Source organism: Wyeomyia smithii, chromosome 3 (assembly GCF_029784165.1).
Source record: "Wyeomyia smithii strain HCP4-BCI-WySm-NY-G18 chromosome 3, ASM2978416v1, whole genome shotgun sequence".
In the NCBI taxonomy this organism is placed as follows: Eukaryota; Metazoa; Arthropoda; class Insecta; order Diptera; family Culicidae; genus Wyeomyia; species Wyeomyia smithii.
Genome location: NC_073696.1, coordinates 240,174,117 through 240,191,212, shown reverse-complemented (window position 1 = coordinate 240,191,212; position 17,096 = coordinate 240,174,117). Strand labels below are relative to the sequence as shown.

The following is a 17,096-nucleotide window of genomic DNA, read 5'->3' as shown; positions in this document are numbered from 1 at the left end:
TCTTTTCCCTGCTAATTAATAATTAAAAAAAAATGTACTTGGCTCAGTTAAACATAAATTGTATCGTGCCGTGTCAAATAAACTATTTAAAAACTAAAAAAAAACCCTCCATATAACTACCCACTCGGGAAAATAATGCGACGCCGGCCCTGCCTCTCGGCCAAGCACGCTGCGATTTAACCACTTTTTCCTCGGTCTTCCTCTTCAGCATCCTTTGAAGCTTCTTGTCGCTCAAGGTCGTTGGCCGTCGGAACCGGGCTTTCTTTCGATGCTCTGATCGTTGTCCAATAGTGTCAAGATGTCGTAGATGCCGGAATGGGCATACCTGGCGTCCACAAGATGCCGCACGATGTTTGTTTTTGACGCGGCGGGGTACCGTTCTTTGAACGCGCACACTTCTGAACGGAGTAGCTTCTTTTTTCGCCATCACAGTTAAGGCCCGAATACACACACGGCGTGACAACGCCTTCTTGACAAAAATTGTCAGTTCCTTCTTGAGACCTCATAATGTGCCTTCTAGCATCTACCACCTTCCACTCGTCTACACGGAAGGCGTAATCACGTCGTCATGAGCTCCACCGTATGCTAAATTTGTTGTCATCATGCCACCCAATTTATGTTTATTTAGTTTGTTGAAAGAAAAAATAAAGCAACACACTTCTAGAATCACCAGCAGGCGGGAAATGATGCAACACGGCGCTGTCAGCGCCTTCGCCAAAAGAAGGCAATACAAGACCGTGTGGAAGGCACGATTTGTCTACATGGAAGGCAGTCAAGTACGCAGCCGAAGGCGGTGAACGACTACCTTATTCACTAGAAGGCAAAGCTAGAAGGTTCTGGTTGAAAGGCGTCCCAACGGAAGGCGCAATTACGCCTTCTAATCTGCATGGAGAAGGCGTCATTACGCCGTGTGTGTATTCGGGCCTTCAGAGTTTGACTGATAGAGCTGTTAATTTTTTTTTGCTAACTCATGGGTTACCATGATTGATGATGTATGAGTAGTTTCGTCAGTGCGATTAAAGGTAAACCCATGAAAAATCGGCAATTTTTGTCCATTTTTTTACTGCAATCGTTATTGAAAATCAATCTAAACGATACTGAATAGTTTCATCGTGCAAATTTTCAAGTATAATTTTTAAACCTAAATCAAAGTTTGAGTGTCAGGTGATGCCAATGGCATTACCCAGCAGGAATAGGTAAAATGCTATAATCTTTGTTAAAATACTGTAATCTTTTTAAGGCAGCTATTCCGAGCCTAAGAGCAGCACTTTTTTGACTTTTGTCAACCAGTGTAACGAAGTACCACTCGCTCAAAAACAATTTCTCATGCTCATTCATTGTCTGGCGTCTCGGATGAATTATTCAAACTGTTAAAAATTACATGTGCATAACCACACGCACGAAACATTGAATATTGAACATTGAATTAAACAAAATTTAAAAAAAGGTAGCAAAGTCAAATAAACTTCTTATTGAGCGTCTTAGTAGAAGGACCTAATCTATTCTCAATTTTCAGGTAGCAAAGTGTTAACAGGAAAATAATTTAAAACTTTATCTGTGCGCTTACCAAAAACTGAACTGCTCATAAGAGCACTAATTCTTAGAAATAATTAAAAATGGTTAAGAGGGTGCAGAAAATGAATAAAAATTGCTTAAAATTCTGTAAACCTCTCCGTTTCCTTCGTCAATCATCGTTGATTTTTGTATCAAATTTCGTCTTGATAGTGCCTCAAGCTAAACGGAAAATGGGTCAGTAAAATTTTGTTCTGTTTTTCCTGCTCAACTCGGAACTAGCAGCTTGGCAGGTTCACTTCTTTCAGGGCGGCGTTTAAAAACATGGGGTACAGTAGCTTTAATTGACTCGAAGAAACAAAGAGCTGAGGTCAAAACAACAATGCTGTCTGCTGACACAATCCGCGAATTATCATTGATTTAACGTAAATGCGAAATTATGAGTAAACCGTAAGTTGAAATTCTCTGAGGTTCAAGCTGACAGTACAATTTCTACTGAGTGGGAGAGAAAGGAAAATATGGCCTTAGCTCGGCTTGCCAAAATTTATCGCTGTGAATTCATCGGTGTTTCGAGATATGAAAAAATGGGAAACAGCCTACGATGGAGTGAGCGTCCAAAAGTTGGTTTAACACAGCGATAATTGGAAGATGTTGTCGGATGCAGCGACTGTTCCAATTGCAAATATTCACAATTTTCCCAGCTATGGACATTTCGCGGGGCGTCTGATGGACACGCTAATAGACAAAAGCTTTTTGCGGAAATGAGTGATTCCAGTGTTTCAGAATGTTAATCAGCATATGAAAAATAGCAACCATCACTAATTAAGCAGTTAAATTATCAACTACATCTAAAAACTGTGAAACAAAGTCTGAAGAACTGCCATCCAACAAATGTACGACACTGATTAGTGTGGCGTCCAAATGGCTCATATAATGGCTGTTAGTGCACACGTCATGTGTAGCTGAGATGGTGAAAATATGCAAATTAGAGGCGCCTAATGCTAGTAAATGTGGAATTAATGCTCGAAGAAACCGAATGAGTATGAATTTATAAAAAGACTAGACGCATGTGGCACACCCGTATGCACTTTTTGCCGGCCAGTTATGTGATTTCTCTGACTAGTCTCTGGATTGGCGGGAAGATCGCAAAAATGCGGTTTTGATATCCGTCTCCTTAAAAACAGGAAAGCGATTGGCGGAATTTGCATACATTTTTTCGGCTTACGACATGCAAAACAGTGGCGCATTCACCGGCATTTGACATTCAACGTTTTATGGGATTGAAAAAACGGCAACGGTTAACCATGCAATAACTGTAAAATTTACTGAATTAAATTAATCAAAAACATTTATGTGGATGAAAGCGAAAACTGTGACATTTTACTGTTTTTTCCTGCTGAATAAAGTTGATGTAATGAAGTTAAAGAAGCAATATAAGGATGCTTTAACTACACTAATTCATTACTTAAAATTAATAAAAGCCGAATAAACTGTAAATAAAGTATAATTGAACGTAAGCTACATTCTGAAAACATTATTTTTTTCTTACGATTTACTGAATTGAAAACTTCACAAAACCATGTAACAGGATCGATAGCGGGCGTCTCAAAACAGGAGAAAACTATGTTCCGAAACCATGTTTCCCGGGTTTTTTGTGCAAAATCGATTAAATGTTAGTAGTTTTACCAGTTTAGCCAATTATTTTTGTTCAGATCAATAGTGCGAAAAAAATGTTGCTTTTGCTTATAAAAAATTGGGAATAATCACATAGCCATCGAGTTGAATTATGGTCATGGCTGCTCAATAATTGAGAATCATTTAAACGACAGTAATCTACCCCGTTTAAAGGTAATCTTCTGCAGCACGTGTGTACTCCGATGCGAGAAGTAAACAGATTTGGTCCTGCAATGTAAATAAATAAAACTTCCATTCCACATTCGCAATCGTGACTTGCAGCATTGTCCAAATATGGAATCATTTCAGACGTTCCACAGGTATTATATGAAGATGATGATCATCGTCATCTTCCCCACCTGTGCACGGTGTGTTGTTACGCGTGCGGCCCGGAATCGATCCAAACCCGGCAGGTGCAGACGCACCAAAACAGCGCTACTGTTGTGGATGCCGACCGATTGGTGATGGTGATCGAAGAAGCGGCACTTGATGAAAACAATCGTGCTATTAAATAATTTTTGATAGCATTGTCCTCGTTGGCAATAGTACTAATGCGGCGGACACGTAAAAAATCAATACGCTTTTCCCACTGAACGCAAAATATACAAAACAACAGACACAAAGATGGAAATGTTAGAGCAGAAGCAAAAAAAAAAAACACCCCTCAATGGTGATTCGCGAACGGAACGGAAGGAATTGCCGTCTAATTTTTACTAGGCCAGTTTGCCCCTCGGTCGCAGCCACGATTCGACCCCGGTTCCGAACAGTCTACTCCGCTCGTTGTGGATTGCAGCGCGTCGGGTGTACAACAGTCGACACTAAAATTGGACAATTAAAACTCGTGCGTTCTTACGAATGCCGCCGCCGATGAGTTTGACGAAGACGACGGCGGCGCCACCAACGACTGCATAGCGGACGCTACCAGCAGAGTTGTGTTGCGATCTACTGGGGCCTTAGAGAAACAATTTGCTCAGCTTAGATATAAAGTTCGTTGGTCAAGTGCTAGGCATAGGCATTCGGTAGTGTTCTTTGGAAAGCGCAACAGTGCCAGAACAGTGCGGAAGAACAGTCTTCTAGTGTAGAACAACAATGCTTAGGCTAAGTGCTGTGGTGAGTTTGTCGTGAAATGTTCTTCAAATGGAGTTCTTGTTGGACTGAAAGTGTTCTAATGAATTCGTTTTGTTTTCGTGTAGTGTGTGATTCTGGTGCTAGTTGCTGGAACGCTGGCAGAGTCTCCGGCGTCGGGTGGATATCCGGATCGCCGAAATGGTAACGGGAATGGCGGAGGACATGGTGGCGGTGGAGGTGCTGGCGGAGGTGGCGGCGGTTATCAGCAGGTGCCTAGTGGACAGCAGACCTCCGAGGGACAAAATGTTGAGCCACAACTTCTTGAAATGTTAAAGATGATATTGCTTCAGCATGAGGGTGAATCCTCCAATGGTAACGGCAATGGCCACGGTGGCGGAGGAAGCGGAGGACCTTACGGATCGTATGGTCCACCCGCTGGCAGCTCTTCTCAGGGCCGCGTTACTGGAATCGAACTGGGGGATCCTAAACAGAGTATACAGGTAGCGGAGTTCTGGCAGGGAGGTCCTGAACAGGGCGCCCCGGGTGGTTCTTACGATGCTCCAGCACCGAGCGGTTCATATGGTGCGCCGAGCGATTCGTATGGTGCGCCACTAGGTAGGAAATAAATTATTTAATAACTTAAACTGTCAATTCAGAAAAAAATAAATTTGTCACCGTAAAATGTTTTGTGTTTTACTGTTTATTGCGTGCAGTATTCTGAGAAGTGAATAAGTGAAGTGCGCAAGGATAGTTTCGCTAATAATTTTATTGCATGTGTAATTTGACGGCGACCTAGCGAGCGATTCTTCTGCGCAATATGCGTCTTTCATTGTGCAAAGTTCACGGACAGCAAGGTAACGTGTTCAACAAAAATATGTAGGTTCATGTTGCAATACTATATTAGTGGTAATTATAGATGGTGAACATACACTTAATTAGAAAATAATGCATTATTGATTTAACCATGTGTGTTTATTATATCGTAAGATTAAATCAGATTGAATTAATAGTTAGCATAGTTCCGCGTGAATGCTGTAAGTGATTGTGTTTCAGATGTGATAACTACCGTCTTATTTATAGGAATATACAGCGATGAATAGTACAAGTTTTTCGGTATTACCGACGATTGTTGGAAATGGACTGACTGATGTATCTAAGCTGTGCAAAAAAAAAATCGTGGAGAATACAAATAGTATTTCAATACATACTTCGAAACCTGACTTGAACCACAAAAAACAGTCAGCAATCGGAAAGTGTGAATCTATTTCCGTTCTTTTAAATATTTAACCCATGAAAATTAATCTCCGTGAATGTGAATTATATATTCGAACCCTTTGCTGTAAAAGAATGAATTCTGTTATATCAATCGTATATTTCAAGAAATCAATGTTGATTGCTGGAGAAAAAATCGTGTTTCCATAAAAAAATATTTTGATTGAAATTACAATTTATAATCATATTGCATCAATGGAACGTGGTTATTCCCAGAGATGATGACATTGAAACTTGACTTTTAGGTAAAAAGTTACGGACGGTGAATGTATGACAAATTTTTGCCTAAAACTTAAGTTTCAATTTAATCATCTTTGGGAGTGATTACGCTGCATTGATGCAATATGATTATAATAGTAACTTAAATCAAAATAATAGTAATTTCAATCCAAATTGATAACTAACTTTCTACATGCATCCATTTTGAGATATTCCAATCCTAAGGCTAGAAATTTTTTTTATGAAAATACGTTTTTTTTATGAATTGGTTATAGTTCTCCCGCAATAATTATAGATTCCACAATTTTGGAATAATGCCAATTTTCTTTTTTGCCTTTCTCCTAGAAAGGTATAGCAATCACTTGCAAAACCGAAAGTATAAAAGTGCTCCAAAGGGCCGAATGGCATATATCACTCGACTCAGCTCGACGAGCTGATCATTTTCTGTATGTATGTGTGTGTGTATGTGCAGATTTTTATTCTCACTCACTTTTCTCAGAGATGGCTGGACCAATTTTCATTAAATTAATTGCAAATGAAAGGTCTTGTTGTCCCATAAGACTCTAGCCAATTTTATTTAAGCGGATTTTTAGTTTAGAGGTTATGTATCAAAATGTAAAAATCATGAAACATAATTGTCTCGAAAACTACACTACCGATTTGAACAAAAATTGATTTCAAATGAACGGGCTACCTTAAATACCCTTAACTTTTGAATTTCATAAAGATTGAACTTGTGGTTCAAAAGTTATAACAAGAAACGTGTTTTGAAGACTACTTAATCTTACTCATGTTTCTCAGAGATGGCTGGACCGATATTCATAAAATTAGTGTCAAATGGAAGGTCTAGTTGCCCCATAAGACCCTATTGATTTGTTTTGCAATCGGACTATTACTTTGCCTATTATGTTTAAAAATGTGAAATCCATCTATGAAAAGGAACATATTCCGAAGACTACTTGAACTCACTCACTTTTGTCATAGATGGCTGACCTGATTCCCACAAAACAAGTGTCAATTAATAAGTCTAGCTGCCTCATAACACCCTATTGAATTTTACTGTAATCGGACTGTAACTTCGTCTGTAATGTACCGAAATGTGAAAATCACGAAACTTCATTATCTCAGAAACTACACAACCGATTTGATCAATATTATTATCAGATGAGCGGGCTAGTTAAGGGTTAACTGATGAATTATGATTGAACACGTGGTTTCAAAGTTTGGCTGCCCTATACGTTCCCATTTCATTTGATTATAATTGAACTTAAGCCACCGTTATGTATTAAATTGTTATTAAAACAACGAAAGTCTACTATTTCAAAGATTACATGACTTATTTGAACATAACTAGTGTCATACGAACAAGTCATCGTTAAAACTTACAAATAACAAACTTCATAACAATTTGATATGTGGCTCAAAAGTTATGGGAAGAAAAGAAATTCAAAGACTATTTAAAACTATACCTGCTTTGATTGATATATGTGATCTCAACATAATTTAAATGTGGTTTTGTACTATTTGAACGTTCCAAATTCATTGATTCCTTGCGATGTGTTTAAAGTCTGCAAATGCACGACGAATCGGCCATAGGATATGATCAAAGTCAAAAGACAAATTGTTTGAAATGATAGGTTTTATCGAAATGACAAAATCTTCGACTTTAGGCTTTTGGCGCCCTAATTCTGAATATATTTATATTGGGTGATATTCGGTCATTTTCAGCAAATTTTCTGGTATCAATCCGACACCGGAAATACTCATATTGGGAGTTATTTAGTAATTTTGGTTGTTTTCCAGAAACTAACAGTGGTCGTCTTTAAATTCAAAATGGTGTCAAGGGTCAATGTTTGGTTCCTATGCATCATCTCGATTACGGAAATATCCATGTTGAGTATTATTTGGTCATTTTCGACTGTTTCCTATAAGTTGCCATTTAGCGATTCAAAATGGTGCCTGAGGTCAATTGTTAGCTCATTGCATCATTCTGGTTCCAGAGATTGGATGGTATTTGGTTATTTTCGGCTGTTTTTCACAAACCGGAAGTCGCCATCTTGGATTTCAAAATGGTATTTGAAATAATTTCTGGCCTCTGAGCGTCATTCTGGTTGAAGAAACACCCATATTGGGTGTAATTCAATCATTTTCCGCTGTTTCCCAGGAACCGGAAGTCGCCAACCTAGAATCTAAAATGGGGTCTGTGGTCGATTTTAGCTGCTGTGTATCATTCTAGATCCGGAGATACTCATGTTAGACGGAAATCGGCCATTCCAGAAACCACAAGTTGCTATCCTACAATTCATAATGGTGTCTGAAGTCGATTTGTAGTTCCAGTACATCATTACGATTCCGAAAATACCCATATTGGGTGGTATTTGGTCGTTTACCGCTGTTTTTTCCGAAACCGGAAGTCGCCATCTTAGAATTCGAAATTGTATCTGTGGTCGAATTTAGCTCCTGTGTATCTTTCTTTATCCGGATATTATTATATTGGGTGTAAATAGTCTATTTTTGGCTGTTTTCCAGAAACCGGAAGTTGCCATCTTACAATCCAAAATGTTACCTGAGGTCGATTATGGAACATATTTGTTACCACTAAAAACATTCACCTGCCAAATATGGTTCCATTTAGTTGATTAGTTCGCGAGATGTGCAGAAATTTGTGCAGAAACATGTGCTTCCATAAGAGGGAGGGGCGTCGAACCATTATGGACATATTTATTACCCTTTAAAACATCCACATGCCAAATTCGGTTTTTATGCTTGGTTTGTTCTTGAGTTGTACAGAAATGTATGTTTCATTTGTATTGGACCCCTCCTTTCCAGAAGAGGGAGGGGTCTCAAACTATCATAGGAACCTTCATCGGGACCAAAAACCCCTACATACAAATTTTCACGTCGATCGGTTCGGTAGTTTTCGAGCCTATATGGATCAAACAGACAGACAGACCGGACTACATTTTTATATGTATAGATTACAACATCAATATTTTAGAACCTAAAGAGTGAATATACATTTATTGGATTGAAGCGTTCATGTAAATCTATTTTTACAAATAAAAGTTTGAATAAGAAAGGCTGGGTCTGACCGCTAGGTGGATCAATTTAGGTTTTTTGTTTTGGAATAATGTCAATTTTCTAAAAAATCAGTTGAGAAGAAAATTTAATCTTTTCCGATTTAAAGATTTTTTTAATTTTCTCGACTTAAATACAAAATAACTTGAAAACAGATGTAATAATAAAGGTAATTATTAAAATCTTTTTTAAAAACGATCATTTAAACTGTTTAAAATCATTAGAGCACAAAAGCAGTGGTCTTGAAAAATGGTCGAAATAAAAATTTTTAAATTTTCACCTTCCGTAAAAATTTAGCTTTTATTTCTTCATCCTGGATTTTATATCAAGAGTTACGTTATAACTTTAAGTTTTTTTTTTTGAACCAAATTAAAAACAATCAATTTTGGTAAATGAAAATTTAGTGTTAATATCAATTTTTTCTAACCGAAAAAAATATTGCGGCGTATTTTTTCATAATGCCTAATTCATTTCTTACAACTCATTCTTGGACAGTTTCCTATACAACCACCGGTTTTCTGAGCTAACGTGTGAAGAAAAAAATTCGAACAACTTTTAAATTGGTCTACGATTGCGAAGTGCTGCACAAATCGAAAAATCCTTTTCCACAAAATGAAGATCCACTTCTATATAACTGGTAACACGACTAGTCGATTCTGCCAAGTAACGCTTAGATCGTCGTAAATTGATTCGTAATTTTTGTGAGCGAAATGAAAAAAAGTCTATAAGTGAAGTGTTCCACTATTCTCAAGATCTTGGATATACAAAAAAAAAAACATTTATATACATTATTGACAAACTCTTCGAGAATGGAAATACCTTTAAAAAAACGCCTAGTCGGTGCACGTAATCATATCGTGAGTTGGACAATAAATAATCGATTGATTGAAAAACGATGAACTATTATCTGCATAAAATGGGTTTAAAACTATAAATATAAGTACCATAAAAATGACAAAGTAGTGTTTTGGCCAGTCCTTGCATTGTCAAACTATGCTAATGCAACTTTAGCGGATTTGCGGCAAGGCAATATCGGGTTTATTCCGAATGAAAACAATCCTCAAAATGTGCCACTGCTGCAGTCTATTGAAATTTTCCGAGCAAATTTGAAGCGAATGGTCTACCATTAAGGTTACAGAGCAAAAAACGTCGATTGTTTGAGAAAAAAATCAAGACGGAGTTCAAAACAATTGAAACATCCGGAATTCAGGAAGCTATAAAGCATGTACCTCAAAGTATCAGGAAATCAGCGCGATGTGGAGCTGAGTTTTTCCTATGAGGTTTGTGAATGAGTTACATTACTTGAATAAACAAACAAGTATACAAAAATAAGTTGCGCAAGATTTTAATTTGGAAATGAAAGTTTGTTCGGATTTTTTTCCTCATACGTTATATGCTTTGAATAAAATCTACGCCATTATGCATATGCCTTCATAGAAAACAACTCATGAGTCTAAAAAATTTCTCAATCTGAGCCTGAGCTTGAAAGACCGCACATTTCGTAGTTGCTCCTCCGTAATCGATCTGAGCTAGTGAAGTTGCTCAAGGAACCACGTATATGTTGTACACTGAGCTAGTGAAGTTGCTCAAGGAACCACGTATATGGCTACTTAGGATTAGTTTGACATCTTCAGTGTAGAACAATTCAGTAGCTACCGCTTTGTATGGATCGTTAACGGCGCCGGCCACGTCCTTACGATCGTTAGGGTAACGAAGGATGTTGTAAGGAAGGAGGTGTAAGAGTCGTTGCTGTCGGAGACCGAGTTTACTTCTGCATCTCCACGACCGCGACGGAAAGGAAAGGTTATATCACCGTGGTAAGTGACGGAATCGAACTATGTTGCGCGCCTCATTATGATACGACGAACGACGAGTATCTTTTTGTCAAGCACCGCGAATGCAGGCGAGCGACGCGCGCGAAGACTATTCGCCACCAGAAGCATCTCTACGCAAAAGTTAGAGTGTGCGTAACCAGATCATTTATGAGCTTTTCCAATAACCAGATCCTTCAAAAACAAAATTGAAACAATAATAATAAGAGAAGACATTGGATATGTTAAATTTTGAATTTAACTATGATGTTACTGTTTATTTGTTTATCGACTGTAGCGGTTAATTCTGCAGATTTATGTAATGATACACATTTGGATTTGAATCATGTCTATGTATTCCTTGTGCAGCTGATGTGCTATGCTTTCCACACATTTTTTTGCGTGAATAACGCAGAAAATGTGTGAACTGAGAGGACACAGTGGCTGCGTGAGACTTGAACTTTTGCGTGTAGGTGTTTAAATGTTTGTCTATCACCAATCATTAGATTCCTCGGAAAGCTAACGTATTATACACGATATATATATCGACCGAACCAATCCACTCCAATTTGCGATGCGCTTATATAAAAGCAACGCGTGAGCAATCATCTGCTAAGTCATTAGACTCAACCGAGTTTATCTCTGCATCTCCACGACTGCGGTGGATGGAAGGTTTGTGTTATTTTGTCACTGTGGGAAGTGACGGAATTTACCGATATTGCGCGCGAAGTTCACCCAATACGAAAACGAACGTAATCTTTTTGTCAAACGATGAATCCCAGATACCTTAGAGAGAACCTTAGAGAGAATTGAACCAAATCTACATCGATTTGCGACGAATTTACAAATATTTTGCATTCAAATTAATAATGGTTCATATTCGGCCATAGGTCATTTGGCATGGTTTTGCTCAGATATAAATTAGGTAGTGAATTTTGCGATTTGTTTTAAATTTTATAAACTATAAAATTTATAACTGGTAGCAACACTTCGGCTTCAATTCTGTAAATAATCTGATCTGTTTATAAGTGCCAATTTAAAAATGAAATAAACACAATCCGGGCTTTATAGGTCCATTGTTTTTTACCCTTCGGTTCAAAACAGTAGCTTTGCTTCCCTCGTCAGTGATGCCATGAATTTCAACTTGTGCGTAAAGTAGCTTGTAATTTCCTCTTTGTCTTGATATCACTTCGACTTAGGCTGAAACATCTTCATCTTCACAACATGAATCGTCTTCTTCTTTCCCTTTCTTTCTTCTAAAAATGTGATTCCGTAACGGAGTTGATCTTATTGATATTATTCCCTCCGTTTCTGGTGACTGACAAACCTTTTGTGTGGCCAACAAAATAATGATCAATTATGGTGAAGATCTATAAAATTAAACAAAAACATAAAACTTAACACCTTCACCACCTTTTGTGTTGCACTTTATTATTCCCCAGGACTTCCACCGCTGCCATCAGTTATACGAGTCGAATGAAAAAGTTAATCAACATTGCGTTTTGATAGGAGATCTGGCACATCTGACATGTGAAACCTAGTTACCAAATTGGCGGTTTTTTCCATCGCTTATCTCTCTCACTTTGAGTATCTCTAGTAATCACCTTAATTCCGATTTTAAATAGTTCTCAATCAAAAAATTGAAATAAAATGGTGTGGACTTTGTCATCTCCACTCTACTCGATTCATGGCTGCAGTTTGCCAGCTGGCAGTCTGCGTAAGGTCTGTAGAACGTCCACTTTTTCAGTTTCAGAGGGACTCGAGAGTGCACCCGATACTTGAACCATACACATCACTCAGATCCATCGTCGCTTCGACCGATGGATTAGTCATGACTAATTCATCTATAATTCCAATTAGAAGTGGTGACATTTTTTTTTCAATTACTCAAACTAGATTTTAGGGCATAAAAGATCATTAACTGAAGTAAAACCCACAATGGGTTCAAATTTGGATTAGGAGACGAATTATGAATGAAAAGTCATGATTTTTAACCTTTTAAGTAGTTTTGTGATTTATAATAAAATTTTTAGTATTCAGAGAACCTTAACTTCTCCTCTCACGTGCTCCTGAACATCTACAAATATTTTCGGGTAATAAGATATACACATTATCGCTTTCAATGTAAAGACAATAATTAAAGAGGTTGTTTATAAGACACGACCGCAAGGTTCACGTAGAATTACGACAGCCTGTCCTATGGCAATGTATTTTTTTGCAATCGGGTATACACTCGATTCAGGTTATTCAATTTGATGGTGTGGAGCGGTAAATTTCTTTTTAATTATTGATTGGTACAATGAAAAGAAGCGATGATTGGTAGCCTTGAATAAGAGCGTTTATTATTTTGGATTGCCATTTATCGATGGCACGGAGTGATTCTAGTTCTCTTGTTATTCTCCGCTCCACACACACACACACACACACACACACACACACACACACTGGGAGCAAGCAAACAAGACATAACGATCATACACACGCGCTACCGGCACACTTAGGCCTCTGCCATGGTGAACGCGAACGCGAGCGATGGGACGAGAGGCTTGCCGTAGGTGAATGAACTCTTTACGGCTGTTCATTTACCTACGGCAAGTTTCTCGCCCCATCGCTCGCGTTCGCGTTCATTATGGAAGAGGCCTTACAGCTACTAGTAGTTGCCAAATGGCTGAAATCAAACGCGTCGCGACAGATCCGGACATGTCCAACAGCACTGTGCAGTGCTGTGGTCCGTCTGCTGTGAAACGCTGCAATCGAATGGTTCGCCTCTCAGCCTTACTGCACTTAAACAAAGATGATTAGAACATAATACCTGACTCTTGCAGAATTCATCGGACATGATTGTCGCTGCGCGTGAGCAAAAGTCGAACTAATTTATACACTGTTAATATAATGTATACTTAACATCAAAATCAACTGACGACAAGGCCAAGACATGACAGCTGAAAGGTGAAACAATTTTTTCAGTATCCATGTGGACGACTGTATGGTGCTGCCATTCGAAAAATGATAATAATGTGTACGAATGTTTAGTTCTCAAACATGAAACTTTCCGGAAGAATCAAGAATAATCGGCGCATCATTTAAAATTGAACGTACCATAAAAAATTCCTGATAACTGCTATGAGCCCGCTCTACAGCCAAGTTTTCCACTCTTGCCGAGGTTAATAAAGCAAAATTCGAGTACCCCAGTGAATCTGACCATATGCACAATGGTGCTGAAACCTGGCTTGTGACATATCAAACTTTAAGTTTTGGTAGAATGGGACCTGAAAATAAATATAACCCCTGAATATAAACCCCCACTCTGACAGTAAATTTCACACTTTTCTTTCGTACTTTGAATGTGCAAAAAATATGGCAATAGCATTAAGTGCAAAAAATGACAATATCATTAATCTGCATGTTATCTTAAGCGTCGCGCTGATCAAACTGCTACGCATTTTTCATATACAATCTTGAACAGCTCAACGATCGATGACGAACTATGCACGATAAATCGGTTTTACTCATAGTGACAATTTTATGAGAATTTAAGTCGTCAGATGGCAGCATTAACCGTCGAAAATTGGTCGTTTTCAAAATGTATGAAAAATATGGAAGTTCGGTTATAAGTCAAACCGTTTGTATACTTGAGCATCGGATACGCTGGGGAAGAAAGCCTTGTTTCAAAAAAAAAAAAAAAAATCTCGACGTTTCATGCATTTCTAAGACATACGGCATTGAAAAATTTCGATTTTGAAAATTTCATGTATCACTACCTGTGCTTTTTTTTTCATCGATATTCTTCGTGAAATTTTGACCGCTTTGAGGCACGTGTTCCCGATGTCCGATCGAGCTGCAATTTTGTATGGAATTTTCGTATTGAATAGTTTCATCGTTCAAAATATCAAGTATAATTTGTAAGCTGTAATTCAAGTTTAGATGTCAGGTGATGCCAGATTTTTCTCCGCGGGGATGGGGTTGAAGACCGAAGCATAGATGACAGTTCTAAAAGGTATGCCACTCAAGTCGATGCATCAGTGTTAGTGAGCGTTATGAACATTTTCCAATTTTGTATGGGATTTAAAATGATTTTGGATTTGAAACTCCCATACATAATTCAAATTCTTGAAGACACACTTTTCTGGAAAGTTATAAAAATGATGTTGAAACATGCTAACTATATAACAAACACACAAAAATATTGTGATTGAGGTAAACTATGATGCTTTCAATCATTTTTTCAGTAACCTATTCATCCTATCAGCTATTTTTTGTGCTCTAATAGCACTACTAAATAAAATCATTTTTTTTTTGATGACGTTGACTTCTGTTTTTAAATCCATGATGACGGCTTTTGGTTTCTGGAATTCGGCGAAAATCGAAAGGGATTCAAAACTTGACGCAAAATGTTAGGTAGAAAAGGAGGAAATAGAAAGGGAAGGCATGGAAAATAGGTCAAAATAAATATCTTTCTTGGCATGTCATTTCCGTTTTCGCTGAAACTTTTTACAGTTGTTCTTTTTTGAAAAAAAAAAGGTTATTTTGTAATATAAGTTCTTCATGTAGACTCACAACTGCTGTTCCAAAAGGGTCTAACCGAAGTGATGACTGATAAATAAAAATTCCTATATCAGAAAAACGGCTTGTTTTATTAAAATGGTGTCTTCAGCAAAGTTGTAGGTAACAGAATTGTGGTTCTAGATACAATATATACACTGTATTTTTTTTCTGTGCAAAATTTTCCAAATTGTCACATAATATAAAATATCCCAAAAAGTCTATTACTACACATTACAATGTTAAAAATTTATCACCAAGGAGATGATACCAATCCAACCCGCTGTTTTTGTACCATAATCGATCATTTTTATACTAACAACAACAATATCGCACGCTAGCCTGGAGGGCTAATGGCGTTCTCGATCAACTAGATTAGTTGAGAGAATTCGTTATCGATATTGTTTTTGGCACATTTTGCATGTTGTAGGATAAGTACAACGATACACCGTGCCCCAGTACTGAGTCGAGAAATTCCGGCTTAAAAAGATCCTTGACCTGATCGGGAATCGAACCCGACATCACAATTGTGTGCGGGAGAGCTAGCCGACCGACATCGCTAACCACAGAACCATGGGGACCACCATTTTTTTTAATAGTCCTGTTGAAATTGAATATGCGTAGCTCACTGGCGAAGCCTGTTATCAGAAGGTTGTAAAAATAAGACGAACACACAAGGTAACCAATTTAAACAGTGCGTGTTTATATCAAGTAAATCAAGATTTAGAGAACCGGGAGCTGAGAGATTGAGCAGAGACAGATTTCGCTATTAATCTTGCGCCTTAGGCAGTCCATCCTTTTACGAAAATTAAGGCCAATCGACAGGTCTTTTTTTTTAATTTTTTGAAAAAAAAAATTTTTTTCGAGTTCGTTGTACAATGTATGCTTGTTTTAAGAAGGATAAATTTATTTTCTACAACATTTGCAATGTCACTAGACCGATCAAACAAACCGTTTAGACATTAGAAATTTTTTTTAACCATTTTTAAACGTTCTGCGCAGAAATACATATTTTACTCATCTGTCACAGTTTTGGATAAGCCCTTTTGAAACAACAGTTGTAAGTCTACATGAAGAACTTTTATCATAAAATATCCTTGCCATAAAAAAAACAACTTAAGAACAAAATCATTTCAAATGACCTGGAAATACGCGAAAATTTAATCGACTATTTTTGATTTGAATGAAACTTTGCATTCTAAAAGGGCGTATGCCTTTTGGCATAGGTTTTATTCAAAGCATTGTAACCCAGAAACCGTTGATTGTTTAGAAAAACTGTCTGAGAATGAGTTGTAGGGAATTAAAAATGCATCATAAAAAAGATATACACTGTACAAAATAAATTTTTTTTTTAACCAAACAAAATTAAAAATAAACATTAAATTTCAGTTTAAAAAAAAAAGAGTTGAATTTTTTTTTAATTTTTTTTAAAAGAAACTTGACGTCAATACGCTACTTTTGAAAAAAAGTCCAGGATGGAGAAATGAAACATAAATTTTTTATGGTAGATTAATTGTTTTTATAAAAATTCTAATTCAAACATTTTTCAAAATATTTGTATTCTGATGATTTTGAAAGATGCAGAGAGTCATTTTGAATCAAAAAGCTCTTGGTAGTTAACATTCTAAAGGCATCGATTATCGAGTTATTTCTAATGTAAGCTCGAAAAATTATGACTATTTAGGAAAATACACGTTTTTCTTAATTTGTCCGTGGTTCTCCAGCAAAACCCATACATTCATTGGAAAGTTTGATCAAAAATATACAATTCATTCTTTGACAACAAGACGATTGGGCGAACGGTTCTCAAGAAGAGTTGAAATGATTCAAGTGATATATATATATATATATATATATATATATATATATATATATATATATATATATATATATATATATATATATATTTATATATTTATA

The 17,096-nt window shown here is 37.1% G+C and overlaps 1 protein-coding gene across 1 annotated transcript; it reads left to right on the top strand.

Moving 5' to 3' along the window:
• Nucleotides 1-4,048: 4,048 nt before the first annotated feature.
• On the top strand, nt 4,049-4,936 carry LOC129731167 (uncharacterized). Its single transcript, XM_055690972.1, has 2 exons — nt 4,049-4,296; nt 4,380-4,936. The coding sequence occupies exons 1-2, from the start codon at nt 4,276-4,278 to the stop codon at nt 4,878-4,880; spliced, it is 522 nt and encodes a 173-aa protein (XP_055546947.1). The 5' UTR covers nt 4,049-4,275; the 3' UTR covers nt 4,881-4,936.
• Nucleotides 4,937-17,096: the final 12,160 nt, after the last annotated feature.